This window comes from Felis catus, chromosome B4 (genome assembly GCF_018350175.1).
Source record: "Felis catus isolate Fca126 chromosome B4, F.catus_Fca126_mat1.0, whole genome shotgun sequence".
In the NCBI taxonomy this organism is placed as follows: domain Eukaryota; kingdom Metazoa; phylum Chordata; class Mammalia; order Carnivora; family Felidae; genus Felis; species Felis catus.
Genome location: NC_058374.1, coordinates 125966799 through 125985640, shown reverse-complemented (window position 1 = coordinate 125985640; position 18842 = coordinate 125966799). Strand labels below are relative to the sequence as shown.

General features: G+C 44.7%; 1 protein-coding gene across 2 annotated transcripts in view; it reads right to left on the bottom strand.

Moving 5' to 3' along the window:
• TCP11L2 (t-complex 11 like 2) overlaps nucleotides 1-16134 on the bottom strand; it is a 41410-nt gene extending 25276 nt beyond the window's left edge. For both annotated transcript variants that reach the window (XM_006933990.5, XM_019835444.3), the window contains exons 1-4: nucleotides 15995-16134; nucleotides 7166-7350; nucleotides 4366-4501; nucleotides 617-737 (exon numbers count right to left, since the gene is read on the bottom strand). In XM_006933990.5, coding sequence (XP_006934052.2) covers nucleotides 617-737; nucleotides 4366-4501; nucleotides 7166-7322 — 414 coding nt within the window. In that variant the 5' untranslated portion in view covers nucleotides 7323-7350; nucleotides 15995-16134. The remainder of the gene's footprint in view (nucleotides 1-616; nucleotides 738-4365; nucleotides 4502-7165; nucleotides 7351-15994) is intronic.
• Nucleotides 16135-18842: the final 2708 nt, after the last annotated feature.

The window sequence follows — 18842 nt, the reverse complement described above, 5'->3', positions numbered from 1 at the left end:
ACAGCAGACACTGTGCTTACACACACAGCACATGGTTAGGAGGACGGGCTCTGAGCCCGAGCACTTCAGTTCCAATCCCTCTCCATCCCTCAAAGCTGGGTAACCGTGGGCAAGTGAGGGAACTCAGCTCCCTTTTATTCAGTAAGAGTAACAGTGGTAACTACCTCACAGCATTATGGTAACGATAAATGGATAATCTAGCGTACGGTATAGAGCAAGGGCTTCGTGAATGTTCACTAAAACTCCGCCCTACCATTTAATTCTTACAATTCTCAGAACGCTAAGACTGAAGGATTGGAAAGCTGTTGCTAAACCCATTGCTAAACCAGGTTTCTAGCTCCTGAGTCTGTGCTCTTGACTTGCTGTGACCAACCACTCTGTGTGCTAAGCGTCACCCTGCACTTGCTCCTTCCACCGCCAGAGTTCCCTTGCCTCCACCCCGCCCCGGGAAGTGCACTTCGGAAAACACCCTTCCAGTGACCAGACTTCGGAAAACACCCTTCCAGTGACCGGACTTACTCAGTTTTCCAAAAAGAATCTCCAGCACCCTTTGAAGGACGCAAAAACAGTCTTCGGGGAAAAGAATTACTAACTAATACAGACAACATCAACTTGCCTCTCTGATTTCTTCAAACAGTTTGATGGCATGTTCATACTCCGGAGGCTCGGCATTCAGTTCTGACTGCAAGACGTCCCAGAAGGCCTGGTGGACAATGTGCTTCACTCGACTGGCCAAGCTACAGGAAGGAAATGAATTGTTTTTAAAAATAAGCACTATTTTTCCTGATTATGAAAGAAACGTGCTCATTGTAGAAATCTTACAAAATTAAGAAAAAAAAACCAGAGAATAAAAATGGCCCATAATCTCATCTTAATCTTTTGACATATTTCCCTTGTTCAATGCATGTTTTTATATAGTTGAGAATAATCTATAGGTATAGTATACACTTGTGTCATTTAACATCCTGTCCTAGGAGTTTCCCCTCGACTTTAAAAATGCCTTCTTGCTACAGCTTTCAGTAAGTTCTTAAAATTGTACTTTAAGGAGATGCCATACCTTGCCCAGCTGCTCTTTGGATCTTTAGACGTGTTCTAGATTTTTGGTCTGAGATATGGAAAAGTTGCTCTTCCCTCAACAGCTAAAGTTTCATTGCACGGAATAGAACAGGTTGGCCCCAAGGAGACATGCATGGGACAGGCTGCCAACCGCAGCTTAGATGTCCCATTTAAAGTTAGCCAGACCACACTGCTGGAATAGGAACCTTCCCAGGAAGAGCTCACAATAGAATAGGTGGCCACTTTGCCTCACCCCTTATGTCACTGCACTAAAATAGGTGCACATTTAAATACACATCCCTACTGAACTCCTACACCATTTGGCAACAGTTTTAGGAAAATCACATATTTCCCTGCACTGTACTTACTTAGGTGTCTCCATCCTCTACAGGGCACACATCTCTCCCAGGCAGAGGCTGTAACTTCTTCTAAGTACCTGCCACTGTACCTAGCACGGTACCTGGCATACAGTGAGTGTTTGATGAAGGCATGATAAATGAATTAATAACTTCATAGTTATGCACATGTCCTTATTTTTCCTTTTTAGAGTACAAATAGCTAAACATACAATAATGCTATGAGACATTAAAATCAGCTTTCTGAGGAGTGTGAGTTAAAATTGCTTCCATAACTGCAAATGCTATATTCTACTCAGCAACTTTAAATGTTAAAACTTATTCTAGTTTCCTGACTAGATTTACTCAGCATAAATGCTATTTCTAGTGTTGACCCTCCTGAGCAACTTCAGAACAATGAGAAAGGCAAACACTGCTGGGATGGACTTTCACTCTTGACTTTACCAGCCTTATGTACGTGGCTTGAATGGATCGACCAAGGAAGAGCTATAACTTTATAGCTCCTGCAGGGACATCAGAGTTTAAATGTAAGGTTTCCTAAATGCTGAAAGATATTTTTTAGCTTTTTAATTTTCTGGAGGATGATAGGGTGGGCGGGGGAGGGGAATGAGATCAATCAAATCATTTACAAGCATTCTTGCTAGGTATCAGAAATCAGACATATTTTGCCAAGTCTTTTCCCCCAAAGACAATATTTAGCAGAATATGAGAGTCAGCCACATTTTAAAAGGTAACAACTTGGCCATTTGTAAAAAGCCATCTGAAAAATCAACAGCTCATAACATGCTATTTTATTTTTAAATAAAGTTAGTTGTCCTAACTTTGCATTTTGCTTTCCTTGCTCACATTTTCCAGCTAAGGCAGAAAAGGAAGGAGAGAGGTATTCCTATTTCCCAGAGTATCAAAATCCTTATGGTCCAGGCGCTCGGATGCCCGTGAGCACGCATTTGAAGCGTTTTAGTCCCCATCACATTCTTGGGGAACGTGAGGCTCAGAAATGGTCTCAGCAGAGCCAGGATTCAAATCCAGAGTCTGCCTGATCCTCAACTGCTTTTGCTATGGCCTGTATTCACAGCTTTTGAATTTAAAGCACAAATACTCCCACACTGTAAACTTCAAGCATTCATTTTTATTAGTCAGTCAATAAATGTTTATATGACATCCAATATGTGCCAGGCCCTGTTTTGGGTGCTGCGGTTACTGTAGTAAAAAAGAAAGTTGTCTGTTCTCAAAAAGCTTATCTGTTAGCAGGGACAGAAAGACAAAAACAAAACACATTAAAAATGAATAAGGCAATTTCAGAACCATGAGGAAGACAGAATAAGACAGTGTGGTACACAGTGATGGAGAGGGTGCTGCCTTCACCGGGAGGTTGAAGAACGCTTCTCTAGCACAGTGACCTTTCAGTTGAGACTTGAATGAGGAGAAAAAAAGCAGCCAGTGCAAATCTAGGGGAACACCATTAAAAAAGAAGAAAGAAGAAGGACAAAGTTCCTGGGACAGGATCAAGCCAGTATACTCCGAGGTCAGCAAGGAAGCCAGTTTGGCAGAAGTGCAGCAGGCAGGAGGGACAGGAGTAAGAGACGTGGTCAGGAAGTGGAGCCTTGCTGCCATACTTTCTGCCAAACATATGGGTTTGCAGAAGTTTGGGTTTCTTATTCTAAGTGTAATAGAAAACCACTGAAGGATTTTAAGCAAAGAAATGACCTTCTCTGATTAACCCTTCAGAATGTTGTAACCCTTCAGAATTAACCCTTCAGAACCCTTCTGGCTACCATGTGAATGGAGAGGATGGACTATGGGGGGCTAAGGACGGAGACAGTGCAGCCAATTAGGACTGAAAGAGTAGAGGTCAGACAATGACGGTGGCCTGGCCTGGGGGTGTAGCAGTAGAGTGGTATGAAGGATCGTGGTGAAATGCAATTACCATAGAAAACCAAACAGATATACCTATTTTGGCCAGTAATCTTAAAAAATATTAGTGATTATTATGAATAATGTCCTCAGGAGCAGGAGGACTACAATCTGGATTTTAAAGAAGGAAAGTTATTATGTTTCCTATTTTTCCTGCTTTAAAACAAATAAGCATAAAATCTCTAAATAGAATCAAATATTACATGCTGTCTTAACTGATAGGAATGCCTCTGGATTTATAAATGATACTGTGAGGTTGAAGATTTAATACCATTATTCACGAGCTAACTTTGCCTCTAAAGATGACTTACCTGTAGTTATGGCCTCAAGCCTTTTCTCTTCTCTGTCCCAGGGGATTTATGAGCCAACAAAGTCAGAGAGGTTGAGGTAGGATATAGGGTGTGGCTCTAACTAAAGGTCCCCGGGTTTTGGGGAGGGGGCGGGGACTGAGGTTAACCAGGGGTGCCCATGTAGTTGTGATTCCTACCACCAGACGCTTCTGGATCATCTGTTCTTAGCACTTCGGCAGCTCAGCTACATTGACTTATCTTTTACAACCTGAATATCAGTTTTTAATAAGTCAATCTGCAAACATTTCTTGAGCACGTACTGTATGTCAGGCATTCTGCTAGGCAATGGGGATAGAGCCCCAAATGATATAGACATAGTCCTTCCATTACGGTGTTTTGGTCACATGGGAGAGACAGAAACTGAACATAAAGACTTATTAACAAAGGGAGGCAGAAGGGGCAACAGGAGTCCTTAGGAAGGGGATTTAATGTGGTCTGGTATGCTCAGGAGTGTCAGGAAACGCTTTCCACAGAAAGTGACGTACACACTGAGTTCTAAAATTATGGGTAACATGTACCCTAGAGGAGGGTTTTGAAAACAAGTATAAGACCGTGTTAGAGAACTAACCAATGTTTACTCTCAGTGGATATTTACAAGACTTCTAGGAATCAGTGTGAACGTGTGTGTATGTGTGTGTATGTGTGAGAATCTGCAGCTCAGTTTACACACACAAATGCCTCCGGGTTACCTGTTCTCAGGGAGGGCATCTTGTTTCAATTGAAAGTTCTCATTTACAGCAATTTCATGAGCAAGTGTCATGTTTGATAAGTTCCTTGCTGCAGCCATCACTTCGTCAAATGTTACTACCCTGGGAGGGCTTGTTGCTGAAAGAAAAACGAAATCCAGTTCATGTCACGGAAAAGTTGTCATCCAGTGAAGCCTCCGAATGCAGACAGAGTGTAAGTTATCCCAACATACACATGCAGGGTTTTACAAGTAAGAAGAATACATACTAAATTGGGTAGGTTCCTCTGCTTACTTACTACTTAAGACTTCAAAAATTTAAGAACTCCTTTGATAGTTTCAGTTACTCTATTGATAAAAAAATTCTCAAGTGTTTTAGAGACTATCTTATTAATAGAAGCTATTATAAGTTACCTTTCTTTTATTAAATCACCCTATATTTTAGTACCTATTGATATCTGCATTTATTACATGTACTCTGCAGGAACTTGATAAGACTACTTTTATTCTGTAATTCATAACTCATTAATTTAAGCACATTCAAAATGAAATAACTGATTTCTTAAAACTATAACTTCTAGGGGCGCCTGGGTGGCTCAGTCGGTTGAGCGTCCGACTTCGGCTCAGGTCACGATCTCGCGGTCCGTGAGCTCGAGCCCCGCCTCAGGTCACGATCTCGCGGTCCGTGAGTTCGAGCCCCGCGTCGGGCTCTGTGCTGACAGCTCAGAGCCTGGAGCCTGTTTCCGATTCTGTGTCTCCCTCTCTCTCTGACCCTCCCCTGTTCATGCTCTGTCTCTCTCTGTCTCAAAAATAAATAAACGTTAAAAAAAATTAAAAAAAAAACAAAAAACAACTATAACTTCTAAAAGTATAGGTGGTATAGCATAATGCTTGGGTTTGGCTCCAATTTTTACCAATTGGTTGTTATCATTCGACTTCACTAGGTATAACATATCTCTTCACAGGGCTGTCTTGAGGTGATTAGTAAAGAAGAACATAGTAAGAACTTAATAAATGTAGATGATTAAAATAAAATTAATCTGGTAAACTGGATAATCTACTTTTCAGTCAGAAGTAGTAAATAAAGAATTATTCTGATTATTTCTAAAGATTATTCTAGAAAATTGTTCTAATAAGTCATGTCTTTTAAAAATCACTATTGGAACTCTTAGCTTCAATTACTTCAAAATCATTTCCTCAAAAAACAATACTGACTGGCAATATATTGCTACCTAAAATAATTTCTAGAAGAAGAGGAGAAGGAGGAAGAAGAGGAAGACCCTGAGGAAGAAGAGGGGGAAGAAGAGGAAAAAAAGGTGATATATGGAATTAGCGAAGTTCCTCGTCAAGATGCCTAGATACCCTGTGGGAGGCATCAACCCCATATATATAATATAAAAAATGACAAAAAGCACAGAAAGCTGGGTGACTGCTAGTTAATTCTTTTCCCAATCCTCTGGCTCATTAAGATTCTTCTCAAAAATGTCTGTACTCTGGGGTCCAATAATCCAATTGTATCCAAAGGAATTCCTGGAAAGGCTTTATGTACCATAAAGCACTATTTGTAACAGCCAAAAAAAAAAAAAAAAAAAAAAGGAAATTAACTAAATGTCCAATGATAAATCAATGATTAAATAAATTTATTATATAGTCATTTGATGAAGTAATTTACATTTTTTTAATTAAAAATTTTTTTTTTTTTTAATTTTAGAGAGAGAGAGAGTGAGCAGAGGAGAGGGACAGAGGGAGAGAATCTTAAGCAGTCTCCAAGCTCAATGTGGAACCCGACATGGGGCTCAACCCCATGAACCGTGAGATCATGACCTGAGCAGAGATCAAGAGTCAGACACTTAACTAACTGAGCCACCCAGGCACCCCTAAATGTTTTAAAAGTATATCCTCATAGGTAAACGTTTTAATTATAATTCTAAGTGAAAACAGTCTACACCTACATATACACATGTGTCAATGTGAAAAATGAATGTGACAAAGTGCTGCCAGCTGTCACTTTTGGGTGATATAGGCAAAATCTTCTTTTCTCTACACTTGTGTACTTTCCACATGTTTTAAAAATGAGATTGCACAAATTTAAACACAAATGAACAAACTTTTTGAAGTGGGCATTTGATTATGTTGTTGTTTCTTTCTGCATTTGCTTTGTCTTTTAAGATGTTACATTTCCTATACAAGATGTCAATTAAAAAGCTAAAGAAGAGAAAGAAAAAACGCTGGCTTTACACACCTTTAGAGCTGTCACACACAAAAGGGGAAAAAGACGTCTCCTGCACTGTGGCCACTTTTTGAACTCTTTCTTACGCCCCTAGTGTAGTAATTCTCCTCGTGGCTACTTTTCTGGGGTGATTTGCACAACAGTTTTTGCAATCAGTAGGAAACCCTTTAGATTATTTCACTTCCTGCCTGACCCTTGAATTGGGGCAAGTTTCCTTTCATTTAAATCGGCAATGATTAGAGAAGACCAATTTGAATTTATCCTTGAATGTGTCCAAGAAGTGATCCCAAGAGGGAGTGGCTTTCCACTGCTTACGAGAAAAGACAGGTGGGGTTTATGGACCTGATTTATAGTCAAAGCAAAGCATATCAGAGACTGTAATGAAAATAAAAATGGTTAGGTGGTAAACGTTAGTGGCTACTTACTTCTGCCTTTGCAGTGCTATTATGGTACATCTAGAAACCGGGGGAGTCTATACTTTGCTCTCATTCGTTTAGGAGTTTTAAAATCCAGCACACGTGTCTAGAACCACCTCCCCTCGGCCACCCCTAGCCCCTGCTCCCCGTCAGCTTACAAGCAGGAGAGCTGGATTTGCTGGAAGAGTCGCTCGTAAAACTCTGCCTGGAGCACTCGGAGTCACTGAGGGAAGCCATGCTTTCGGAAAACCGGGAAGAGTCTGAATCGCTTGGCTGATCTTCACCCACACATTGCTTCTCACCATTGAAGGGCATTTTGTGTCACGCGAGTGTGGGATAACACCTGCATAGACAAACAGACCCCGTGTCAACACTCTGTGGGGCTTCCACTAGCATCACGGATGCTTCTTCCAACATAGACGGCTTTGCCCACATGTGTCACAGTGTTGGAAAGGCCCCAGAAGATAACCTCTCCTTTCCCATAGCAGCCCGGCCAGGCCACCAAGACTGCCTTCCAGAAAAGGGACCCCATAGCCCTGAGTGGGAACTTACTCAGGACATATGCAGTGTGAATGAGGAGCAGCTCTCAGCAATAACAGATCCCTTAGAAGTGTACAGAAGACACACAATCTCTCTCTTCCTGGGTTGCTAAAACATGGCAAGTTAAGAGTATGAGAGGATGGGGCACTGGGGACAGACCACCTAGGTTAGAAGCTGGTGCTGTCTTTTGCCATGTGCCCTTGGGAAAGTCACTTACTTACCCACCTACCTCATGAGTAAAACTGGGCTGAAAGACTGAATTTATAGGGTTCAGTCTTGAAGATTAAATAGAATTAATCTTAATAAAGTACTTAGCATGGCACTCAAATTTTAGCTATTCTTACTGTTCCTTTGGCTTTGTTTTAAATAAAATAGTTTTGAAATCAGCCTCTTTGGTTCCTTATGAGCCCCTTGGGGAAGGGAGAAGACTAATTAAAATCTCTGGCTGGCAAGTCTGCACGTTCTCCATTTTCTCATGGACTGCCATCATATAAAGACTAAAGCCTGACCCTGGGTCTGCATTTGACAGCCGACTACGGACCCACTACCACCCCATGAACAAACAGGCATCAAAGATCCTGATTCACAGGTCGGTGGAACAGACTTCGGGACAAGGGGACTTACCATGCCATAAAACCAGTCCCTTCACTCTATCTACATCCAGTGCTGTTCTGGAACATCAGATCGCCTCCCAGACAAAAGGCAGGGCACTTGGGCCCAGTCACCCTCTAGAAAGGGGATCCTGGGCACATGGGATACCCTGGCCTAAGCCCAGGAGGCTCAACTAAAGCCCAGCAGGCACTGGCTCTGATATGGGTGGCGTTAGCTGAAACAGAGAGGAAACTTGGGCCCGAGGAGGAAGGCACCTCAAATCCTGAATAGACAATAATGATAGTAAGGATTCACTGAGTCTCTTTAAATCTGAACCAGCCCAGGCAATGAGGTATACAGAGCTTTGAAAGCTGCAAGAACTTGAAACCACGGCTGCACACAGTATGTCTGGAAATCCTGAGCAGTTTCTTCAAATGATTCCTTATATATGTTGAGTGCGCACTGTGTAGCAGCACAGGGAAAGGTAACGGTGAATGAAAGAGACAGGGTCCTACTCCTCTGTCTCTGAAGTCCAGTCACCTACACCTGTGTGTGGCAGAGGCCAGAACATGAGAAAAGGGGAAACAAGGCATTGCTGAAGCACAAGGAGAGGCCGCATGGGACTATGGGGGAATCTAGCCCTTGTTGAGAGACATGGTGCCATTTTTTTTATCCCGTGTGTGGTAACAGAGACAAGGATGAACCTGAGAGGCACTTATTAAAAGGTCAAATGCCCAAGGGCATTTGCCCCTGGCCTCCCTTAAACAACTTTCTTCAGTCCTGCCAGTTGTAAAAGTGTGCCCTTGCCCGGCCCATCATTTTCACAAACAGAAAAGCGCTGATTGGAGGCTGACTGTGCCAGGAGTTGAGTGAAGCCGCCAGGAAGCTACCATGTAGAGATAGTTGCCTTATCCTAGGGTCCCAACGCCAACTACCACGAACACAGGCTGTAAGATAACCTGGACCCTTGCAACTCCGGTGGGGAAATAACCTCCTTTACCACAGGCAAGCTAGATTCTACTTGAGCTTTTTGTTTTTTTAATGTTTATTTTTGACGGAGAGGAGAGAGAGAGAGAGAGAGAGAGAGAGAGAGAGAGAGAGAGAGAGAGAGAAGGGGCAGAGAGAGAAGGAGAAAGGATCCAAAGCAGGGTCTGTGCTGAGAGTGGAGAACCCAATGCAGGGCTCGAGCTCACAAACTGTGAGACCATAACCTGAGCAGAAGTCGGATGCCTGACCAACCACCCAGGCGCCCCATTTCTATTCGAGCTTTAATTCCCATCTGCTGGGGGGAAGGGAATAGAGGACGGAAGAAAGGGATTGCCCTAACTCTTCCACTGCCACCAAACCCCAATCCTAAATGGAATACTTGCCCTTCCCTCTAGATTTCTCTCTCTCTCTTTCTCTGCCAACATTTTATGTCTCACTGATGGCATTTCTTGAAAATGCTACCTTCCTCAGGAAGCCTTTACCCTCTGGCCAGACTGAATGACAGACACTCTTCTTTGTACATCTGCAACACACGTCCCGTACCTCCACCACAGAGTCGAGTCCCTTGTACAGTTATTTCCCTCCCATGGCTACTTCTGACTCTCCTTAATAAGGCAGGGACTGTGTCTCGTCCATCGCCAGTGTCAAGTACGTGACAAGTATTCACTTGGTGTCAGCTGAATCGGAATCATTGAATCCCATTTGGTACAGCTTCAACCAGAACATTCGCAAACTGATATCACACACTTGCAGGCCTTGTACTGTGAAAGTTCCAGCACTGGAGCAGGGAACCTACCACCTAAACTTTCTTTATTAGGTGTAAGACTCCATATTCCCTGGTCCTGGCCACGCTCTTATTTATCTTAAACTTGGTTTCCATCTTATTATTTTTTGCAGTCATTCCACTATAACAACTGTGCTCTGTATGCTCTGCTCTTAATTTTCCTTCACTTTGGCTGTTTTTCCAAGTGAAGGTGAATAAAAGCTTTCATCCATTGGAATTTATGAACTAGGTTAATAGTTATAACTGTCCATTTCATTTTTCTACTCCAGCCGAACAGCACACTTTGTAGGTTCCTTAATTATGTTTAACAAGGCAGCAAAGTACAAAGGTTCAAAAATAAAAAGATGTAGGCTAGGAGTTATAAGTCTAGAGTCTGAGGCTTGGGTCTGTCATTAATTTGCTGTGTGACTTTACGCACATCACATCGGCTCTCTTCACCTCATTTTTCTGAGCAGGTTGGGCTGGCTATAAGGTCCCTTTCAACTAGGAATTGCTAAAATGCTATAAACCCAGAGTTCCATGAAGCTTCACCGGAAGTTCTCAGACATTAAATGTGCTTACAGCAGACATACTTAATGTGCAACTATGCTTCCTTCCAACAATTCACTGGAAGTAGAGTTTCTGGCACAGGGGATGCAACAGAAAACACAAAATAAAAGCTTCAAAATGTTTAGAAACTCTTGTTTGGTTGGCAGAAGCCTCCACAGCACAAATGGGCTTTAGTGCATCCAAGGAGAAGCTTTTCTTTGAAGCCCAAATGGCCATTATTATTCTATAAGGAAACTTCTGTTTTCTTAAGGCATACTAATAACACCTAATGCATAGGGCAAGCGTGAGACTTCATTTAGTCAGTATATGTAGAGTGCTTGGAACAGTGGCTGACACAGAGAAAACTGGATACAGATGATGACTATTATTAGTATTATTTGCATTTTTTCTTGTTACTATCATCATCATTTCAGGCATTAAAAACTACTCTAGAGGGGAGAACTGTTTTATCCCATGATGATACAATAACACTGCTAGCTAACCCAGGACAGAACTTTCGCGCTTGTCTGAAATACAAAAGCTAAAAGCAAATGGCCCATCCCAGTGTAAATGGTCTTCTGCAAGTTCCTTCACATCTGTTCTTACTTTTCTTGGTCTCGGGTTTCCATATAAGTCATCTGGGGACAAAGCTACTTGACTCAAAAGGCCTTGAGGGTAATTAGACTGCTTTAAAAACTATTTTGGATTCTTACAACAGTGATAATAAAACCAGTCTATTTCTTTAAGAGAGGTAATGCTTCTCACACCGACAAACTTAGATCTACTTAAACTGCACCACTGGGAATTACAAGCAAACCACACAGCTTTTCAGAAACACCACATCTCATCCTACCTGCAGGATTTACTTACTGGCCAAAGGTAAAGTCAAAGGTGAAAGCAGAGTATAACTCCAAGCACAGCCTCCAATACTACAGTGGGTCACCATCAAGGAGAATAATCACATTTTTCATTGCACTGTTCTTCATTTAATAATAATAAATTCAATATTATGGAACTCCTTCCAAGACCAATGACTGGGATGCAGCAGACACTTAAACATTTGTTGTTGAATGAATGGCAATATGGTCACTGACATTTTAGAGAGGAGGGAAATGGGTGCAAGAACCTGAAGGGGACAGTCCTATGTCCCACCACAGATGGAGGCGAAATGGGTTGATTCCTTAGCCTGTGTCCACACTACCAACTTCACTTCTTTATTTCCTTTTTGTAGCAAACTCATCTGCAAATGGTCCTGCATGGGTTCAGGATTATAAAGATCCACCAGTGACAACGCAAATGGCCACGTCCAAGAGGCAAGAACACTGGCTCTGGAGCCAGGTGGTCTGGGTTCTTGATCCTGATGCTTGATATTTACTGACTGGAGAGAGGGAACTCCGGTTTGCCATTTGCAAAGTGGGGATATTAATACATCTGCCTCGTAGAATTGTTGTGAAGATGAACTGAAATAGTCTATGTCAAGTACTTGAGCTCCTAGTGAGTGCTTGACAGCCAACTATTATTTTATTACCACTAGAAGAGATTATGATTTCCAAACATGTCAATGTCATAAAAACAAAGAAAGGCTGAGGACATGTTCCGGATGAAAAGAGACTTGACAATCGAGTGTAACAGATGATCCCAGACTGGATCCTGTACCAGAGGGGGAAAAAATGCTATTACTGGGTCAAATGACAGCAGGTAACAATACCTGAACCTACTGTCTGTGTAACAATGTTAATTTACTAAAGTTGATACATGTACTGTGATTATATATTTAGGAATTAAAGGCCATGATGTTTGCAACTTTCTCTCAACTAATTTAACGAGAGAGAAAAAGAGAAAACAATAAAACACTGCAGCAACATGTTAACAGGTGATTATGATTAAAAGGTAGATGATAGGGAGTTCTTTGTACAGTTCTTACAACTTTTTCCGTAAGTCTGAAATTATTTCCAAGCGGAAAATTAAAAGAGAAGTACTAAACCAAAACTTCAAGTCTAATTCAGAACAGTCTGGGCTCCTGCAGTTTTTAGATTTTGATTGTTCCCACCGCTGGGATAGCTTAGATACCACTCTATTACAAAAGCTCTTCTAGACAGACTTGTCCCAATGTCCTTCTTGAACAGTGCCTAGAGAATAAAACAGGAAATAGGCCAGAGCCCTTCAGAAGAGGCAACATAAATCATCCCTTTTAAGAGCTCATCTCCAGGTGGTTTCCCTTTTCTTAAGAAGTTTCCTGGCAATGGTTTATATTCCTCTGTGATCCGGCCTCTACCCACCTCATCCCGTATCACTCTCCCCCTAACCCTTCCTGCCACAGACACAATGGCTTTCTTCAGGTTCCTCAGACCTGCCAAACTCCCCATTCTGGAACATTTGCACCTGCTAGAGTCTCTCCGCATCCCGTGCCCCCCACACCCCGCCCCGGCATGTTCTCCCCGATCTCCACGTGATTGGCTCCTTGTTGTCATTCAGATTTGAAATTAAATGTTACAACTTCAAAGTGGCCTTCCCTGATATCCCCACTCCATCTAAATCAGCCAACTAGAGCTAGGAACACTTCCTGGGATAGAGGGAGAGCTCAAGGAATATCGTTGATGAACAAATTTGGCCACACTCCTATTCATATTACCACTTAGGTTTTCCTTCTCTCCTGCCTCACTCACATTGCTCATATTCCCATTATGCAGTCACTTGAAGTACTATAGTTGCTGTTTACATAACTGGCTCCCCACTAAATTTTAAGCTGCTTACAGGAAGGGCTGTCTCCCCTTTCCAATTCCAAACACATTTTCCAGGCACCAATAATTCAAACCAGCAGAGACTTACAGTTCCGGAGCTTAAAGCAAGGTTTACAGCGTGTTTTTCCATTCTCTTAATGCTCATTGATAACAAATAATAACAATCAGAGCTAATAGCTATTGTGTGCTTATTATGTCCCAGCCCCCATAAGCATTTGAAGTGTTTTATCTCCTTGAATCTTCATTATAACCTTGCTAGCTAAGGTATTGCTATTACCCCTATTTTATATATAAGAACCCGAGGCTCAGAGAAGTTAAATTACTTGCTGTAGGGGTCACAGCACTGGCAGAGGCACAACTCTAATCGAGGCCATGGATCCCTAAAGCCCATGCTTTCTACCACTCTAGGATGGCTGGACAAAATGTAATGTGTTGTTCATTCTTTCCATTCTCAGTCTGCCAAATCGATCTACCCAACACCACGTGGACACTTACATATGTGGTAACGAGCTGACCTTACCCCGGGGTGGCTGCTCAAAGTGCTATACCATGAAGGGCATCACAGAAAGAGTCTATTATCCAAAACAATTCTCAACCACCCCACTAGAGGAAAGGAAAATCCTCTATCAGGGAGCCGTTCTTTAAGCACTGCAAAATCCCTAGTTAAAACTCAAATATCATCAGAAGTCTCGGGGCGCCTAGGTGGCGCAGTCGGTTAAGCGTCCGACTTCAGCCAGGTCACGATCTCGCGGTCCGTGAGTTCGAGCCCCGCGTCAGGCTCTGGGCTGATGGCTCGGAGCCTGGAGCCTGTTTCCGATTCTGTGTCTCCCTCTCTCTCTGCCCCTCCCCCGTTCATGCTCTGTCTCTCTCTGTCCCCAAAATAAATAAAAACGTTGAAAAAAAAAAAAAAAGAAGTCTTAACTGCTTACAACTAGTATCAAAAACATTTTGAGGTGAACTACACAGATTTTCCAACAACGCCCTGTATGAGGAATGGAGACCATCCGGTCAAGGTTGGGTGGTGGAAATGAGAAATTTCACCAACTATCTAGTGGATGTCATCCTTGAAGGCCAGATCAAGGTCAAATGCAAAGACAGGCATTCACATACGTGTAGTAAAGGGCAAGGAGTCAGAGGAATAAGACTGGGTTCTGACGGAAAAAAAAAAATTGTAGATGGTAAGGAACATCTCCATCTTCTGCAAAACGCTGCTTTAGAACCAGGCCCAGCCAGCAGTGCTAAAAAGTTATTCATATGCAGCAAGGCATAAACCACAGAGCAGAGAGATAGGTTCCTGCTCCATTCAGCTACAGAATGCTGGTCTTCATCAAATTAGAGCCAACAAAGAGCTAGATAAAAGCCAACAAGCCAGTCATTGTCTAAGAAAACAGATGTTCACGCAACACATAACATTACAGCATCGGGGGAAGGATTTCTAGGCACTTTTCACACTTGGAAACACTTTTCCTCACACCCCTGGCTGGCCTGTTTTAGTACCTGTGCTTCCTCCTCTGGGGGCCCCAACCCCTCACAAAATGGCATTGAAGCTGCTTCCACATGTGACTGGGTATCTTCAGCCCTGGGCCACCGCATGTGAGGCAACCTCCACCGGCTGCCAGAATGATGGATGAAACCCCTGGAGGCAAGAGGAAAAGGCAGGCACGGAGCCTCCTAAAGTGGGAACCACAGCGATAACCTGGTTACGGTAGCAAAGAGCAAGGTCTCTGGCTGGGCTGGAGACCATGGGGCCCATAGGGATCTTGGGGGCTGAGGGGCCCACTGGGGACAAGGACAACTTGTCTGGTTTCTCAAGGTTAATGTAACAGAACAACCACCTAAGATAATTATTTCCCAAACTTCAGTCATTTGGGTACCACTGTTGACGCCTGTTTCCACATCTCTACCCTAATTTGTCAATCACTGCTATGTTGACTAGATTTTTGCATTTGAATACTTTTATTTTAAAAGGAAACTTTAGATCATTGTGAAATCGCTCCTTTAATGGAACAGCTTTTCCAAATACTAACGAAAACACGTAACCATGCTCGTCCACGTGCCACCTCCAATCTGCGCTGTCCGTCCACCCACCCCGTGGAGCCACCCAGAGGAGCAGTTTGGGGAAGCACAAGCCATCCCCGAGAGGCCAGGGGTTCGAGCCCGGACCCGACTGGCATCTCCCGCCTCTTCCCCCAACTGACCCTAGAGGGACGCCCCAGGAGTCTGCACACCCCCAGGCCAATCCTCCAGCCCCCCCCTCCCCTCCAGCAGCACGCTTCCTGTCAAAACAAACCCTTGGGGGAGGGGACGGCGAAGGCCGAGCAGAGTGCCTGGGAAACCCCGGCAACAAACCCCAAACACACGCTTCGAGCCGCGCCCAGCCCCCACCGCGGCCCGGCTCGCCCACCCCAGATGGGCAGGGGGTCGCAGGCGAGGCGGGCACCTTCCCGGGGCCCGGATGGTGGAAAGCTGTTAGCAGCGCGGTCGCTGGCACGGATCCAGCAGGTTGTAAACGGCGGCCAAGGGGCCGCGACCTCGCAGCCTCCGGGGCCCGAAGCCCGCGGCCACCCTGACACCCGCCGCGGCCACTCTGTACCCGCTCCCCGCTCCCACGCGGGATGGCGGTTTGAGGTCAAACAAGGAGATGGGGGGGAGCAAGAAGCGGGACTTTAACGCCCCCTGGCACCGGCGTCCCAGGACAGAGTTCCGAGGTGGGTTGGGGGAGGCCCTCGGCTGCCCTGTGGCGAGATGTCCTCGTCCACCGACCCGGGTCCGGCACCTCAGAACCCGCGACCCCCTCCCCCGGGATGGATACGCACCGGGTCTGGCGCGGAGACAGGCGGAGGAGAAAGGCGACTGAGTGAGCCTGGATCAAGGATCTCTGGGTGTCCCCTCACCGAACACCGCTCAAACACCTCGAAAACTCACCAGTCCAACAACCCCCAACCTCCCCGCCCCCCTCCCCCCCACGCGGTATTTAAAGGGCCGGGAGGGACTTCGAAGAGTCAGCCTAGGCGTAGCAGTGTAACCCGCGAGAGGGGGAAGACGGACCACGGGAGAGGGGGAAATCCAAGTCATTTCAGGCTCCGATAGCAGAGCTCTGACAGATTTGATTTACTACCGAACATTTTTCCTCACGTTCGCATGAAAGAGGTCGAGAAGAGCTTGGGTTGACGGTGTTTTGCATGCCAGAGGAAACGGGCCCCCCCCCACGGGCTTCAAGTGGTGCAGTCCGGGGAACTGCTAGGGGCGGGGAGAAAAGTGTTTACGGAACTGGGGCAGCCGTGCCACTGGGAGCTCCCGGAGATGGAGGCGGGGCTGTCGGGAGCTGGGGGGCGGGGCCTAGGAAGGGGAGTCCGGGGCGGGGCGGAGCGGGGTGTTGGGGCGGGGCGAGGCTGCGCGCTGATCTACTAGTGGTTCCTCCCGAGAAGCGCAGGACTGTTTTGGCCCCTGGGCGCACCTGCGTGGATAATGGTACTAGCTACCCTCGCGGGGTGGAACTTCTACTCGAACACCCCTCATCTAGACGGGGCGATCCAGATTGGGTGCCCACCATCACGCCTTCCGCACAGCACAAGCCAATAGACAACAGGGCAAGTGCGCTCCCATGCGCGTCAGCAACCAGCCGTGTCACCTACGTTTGTGTCTGCACCTCCACATAAACACCGGCCCAGATTTGCATATGGTTGGACTGAAAGATTAGCTTTTGGGAGTCACACCCACCCAGGCTCTCTGAAGACGTAAACTTCGTGTGCACGCAAAAGATAAAGCATCTCACTTCCTCTAGAGTGCTTGGCAGCACCTCTCTGTTCGACAAGGGTTACTGTAAATAAACAGTCCCAGGGTGGGCTCTGTTTAGTTCTTGTGGATGTGCTTCAGGATGTACAGAAACAACATTCCCCCAACCGCAGCCATAAAAACCACTGTGTCTTCTGTAAATTGGCATTGCTTGGGATATAGTGTCATGCAGTGAATTTTGCATAGGCTGAAGTATTTCAATTTCGTGCTGAAATCATGTCCGAATTGTGGAGGCAAAACTGAACCAGACAAGCAACATTTTAAAGGAGGATAGAAAGTTATCCTTGGGGCTCCTGGGCTGCTCAGTGGGCTAAGCGGCTAAGCTTCTGACTCTTGATTTTGGCTCAGGTCATGATCTCACCAGATTGAGCCCAGGGACCAGCTCTGTGCTGACAGCAAAGGGCCTGCTTGGGATTCTCTCTCTCGGCCCCTCCTCCCTCTTTCTCCCCCCACTCAAAAATAAACAAACCGATTGGATTCTCTCTCTCTCTCTCTGTCTGCCCTTCCGCCCCTCCCCCGTCAAAAATAAACAAATAAATGTAAAGAAAAAAAAAAAGGCCATTTATCCTAGATGGAATAATTTGGTGTTACAACATGGACTTGTTTTGGGTTCAACCCTGGCTCTGACTTAACTACCCGTGAGATCTTGGTCAACGGATAACAATGATAACTATCTCATCCGGTTATGGTGAAGATGGAACAAGATAAAGCATGTGAAGTGCGTAGAGCTGTACACAGTAAGTCTAGTCAGTGTTAGTTATTGAAATTATTAGACAAATCACTCTGAACAAACTTGGCTGAAATCTATAAACTTGTATTTGTGTCTCCTTATGCCACTCTCTCCTCCCTTCTTCTAAATTATATAACTTGATACAAACCAAGAGATTAAGGAGAGAATGCTGTTGCCACCCATAGATTCATTCTTGTGAACATGCTCATTTTTATATTGTTTGTTGGAATCAGCAGTCAGGATGACAGAAGCCTCTGATTTCGATTCTTGCCAAATAGTAACCGCTACTCAACAACCGCCATCACCACCTAAAAACTCCACAATAGATTAACCAAAAACATTTTCCCAATTTTTGGGCACTGTGACAATGACGCATTGTGGTTTTGCTTCTTTTGTTAGCTTGATAGGTGCTTGATGAGTGTTGTTTTTGTGTTTTTACATAACTTGGAGCAGGTGAGCATGAGTCAGGAAAGTTGTCCAGTCTACCTGGGCGACCAGCTGCCTGACCCTAGGCTTGGCACTTATTTTAAAGCTCAAATACATAATTCTCAAAGCCACAAGGAAGCAATTTTTTGTCAAAGCAGATGAGTCAAGTTTCGGCATGTGCTGGGGTGAGAACCTTAAGGTAGAAAGGGCGGGGTAACATCAGAGACCCAAGCTCAGAGAGGAAATATCCTGGAAGCACAATCTACTGCTACTTTGACATTAAATAACTTGCTCTCTGGAAACCTTTTGGTCAATTACCTGGCCAGCTGCCCTCATACTGGCTTGTACATAAAAGACACTTTGAAAAAATATAGTACTATAAAATATTAGGCAGTTCCCTTCAAAATGAGCCTTGTTTTGGGGCGCCTGGGTGGCGCAGTCGGTTAAGCGTCCGACTTCAGCCAGGTCCCGATCTCGCGGTCCCGGAGTTCGAGCCCCACGTCAGGCTCTGGGCTGATGGCTCGGAGCCTGGAGCCTGTTTCTGATTCTGTGTCTCCCTCTCTCTCTGCCCCTCCCCCGTTCATGCTCTGTCTCTCTCTGTCCCAAAAATAAATAAACGTTGGAAAAAAAAAAAATTCAAATTGAGCCTTGTTTCACATTCTTGCTCAGAGAGTTCAGGCAGTCATAGAATAAAATTCTCCTTGCTCAGGTTA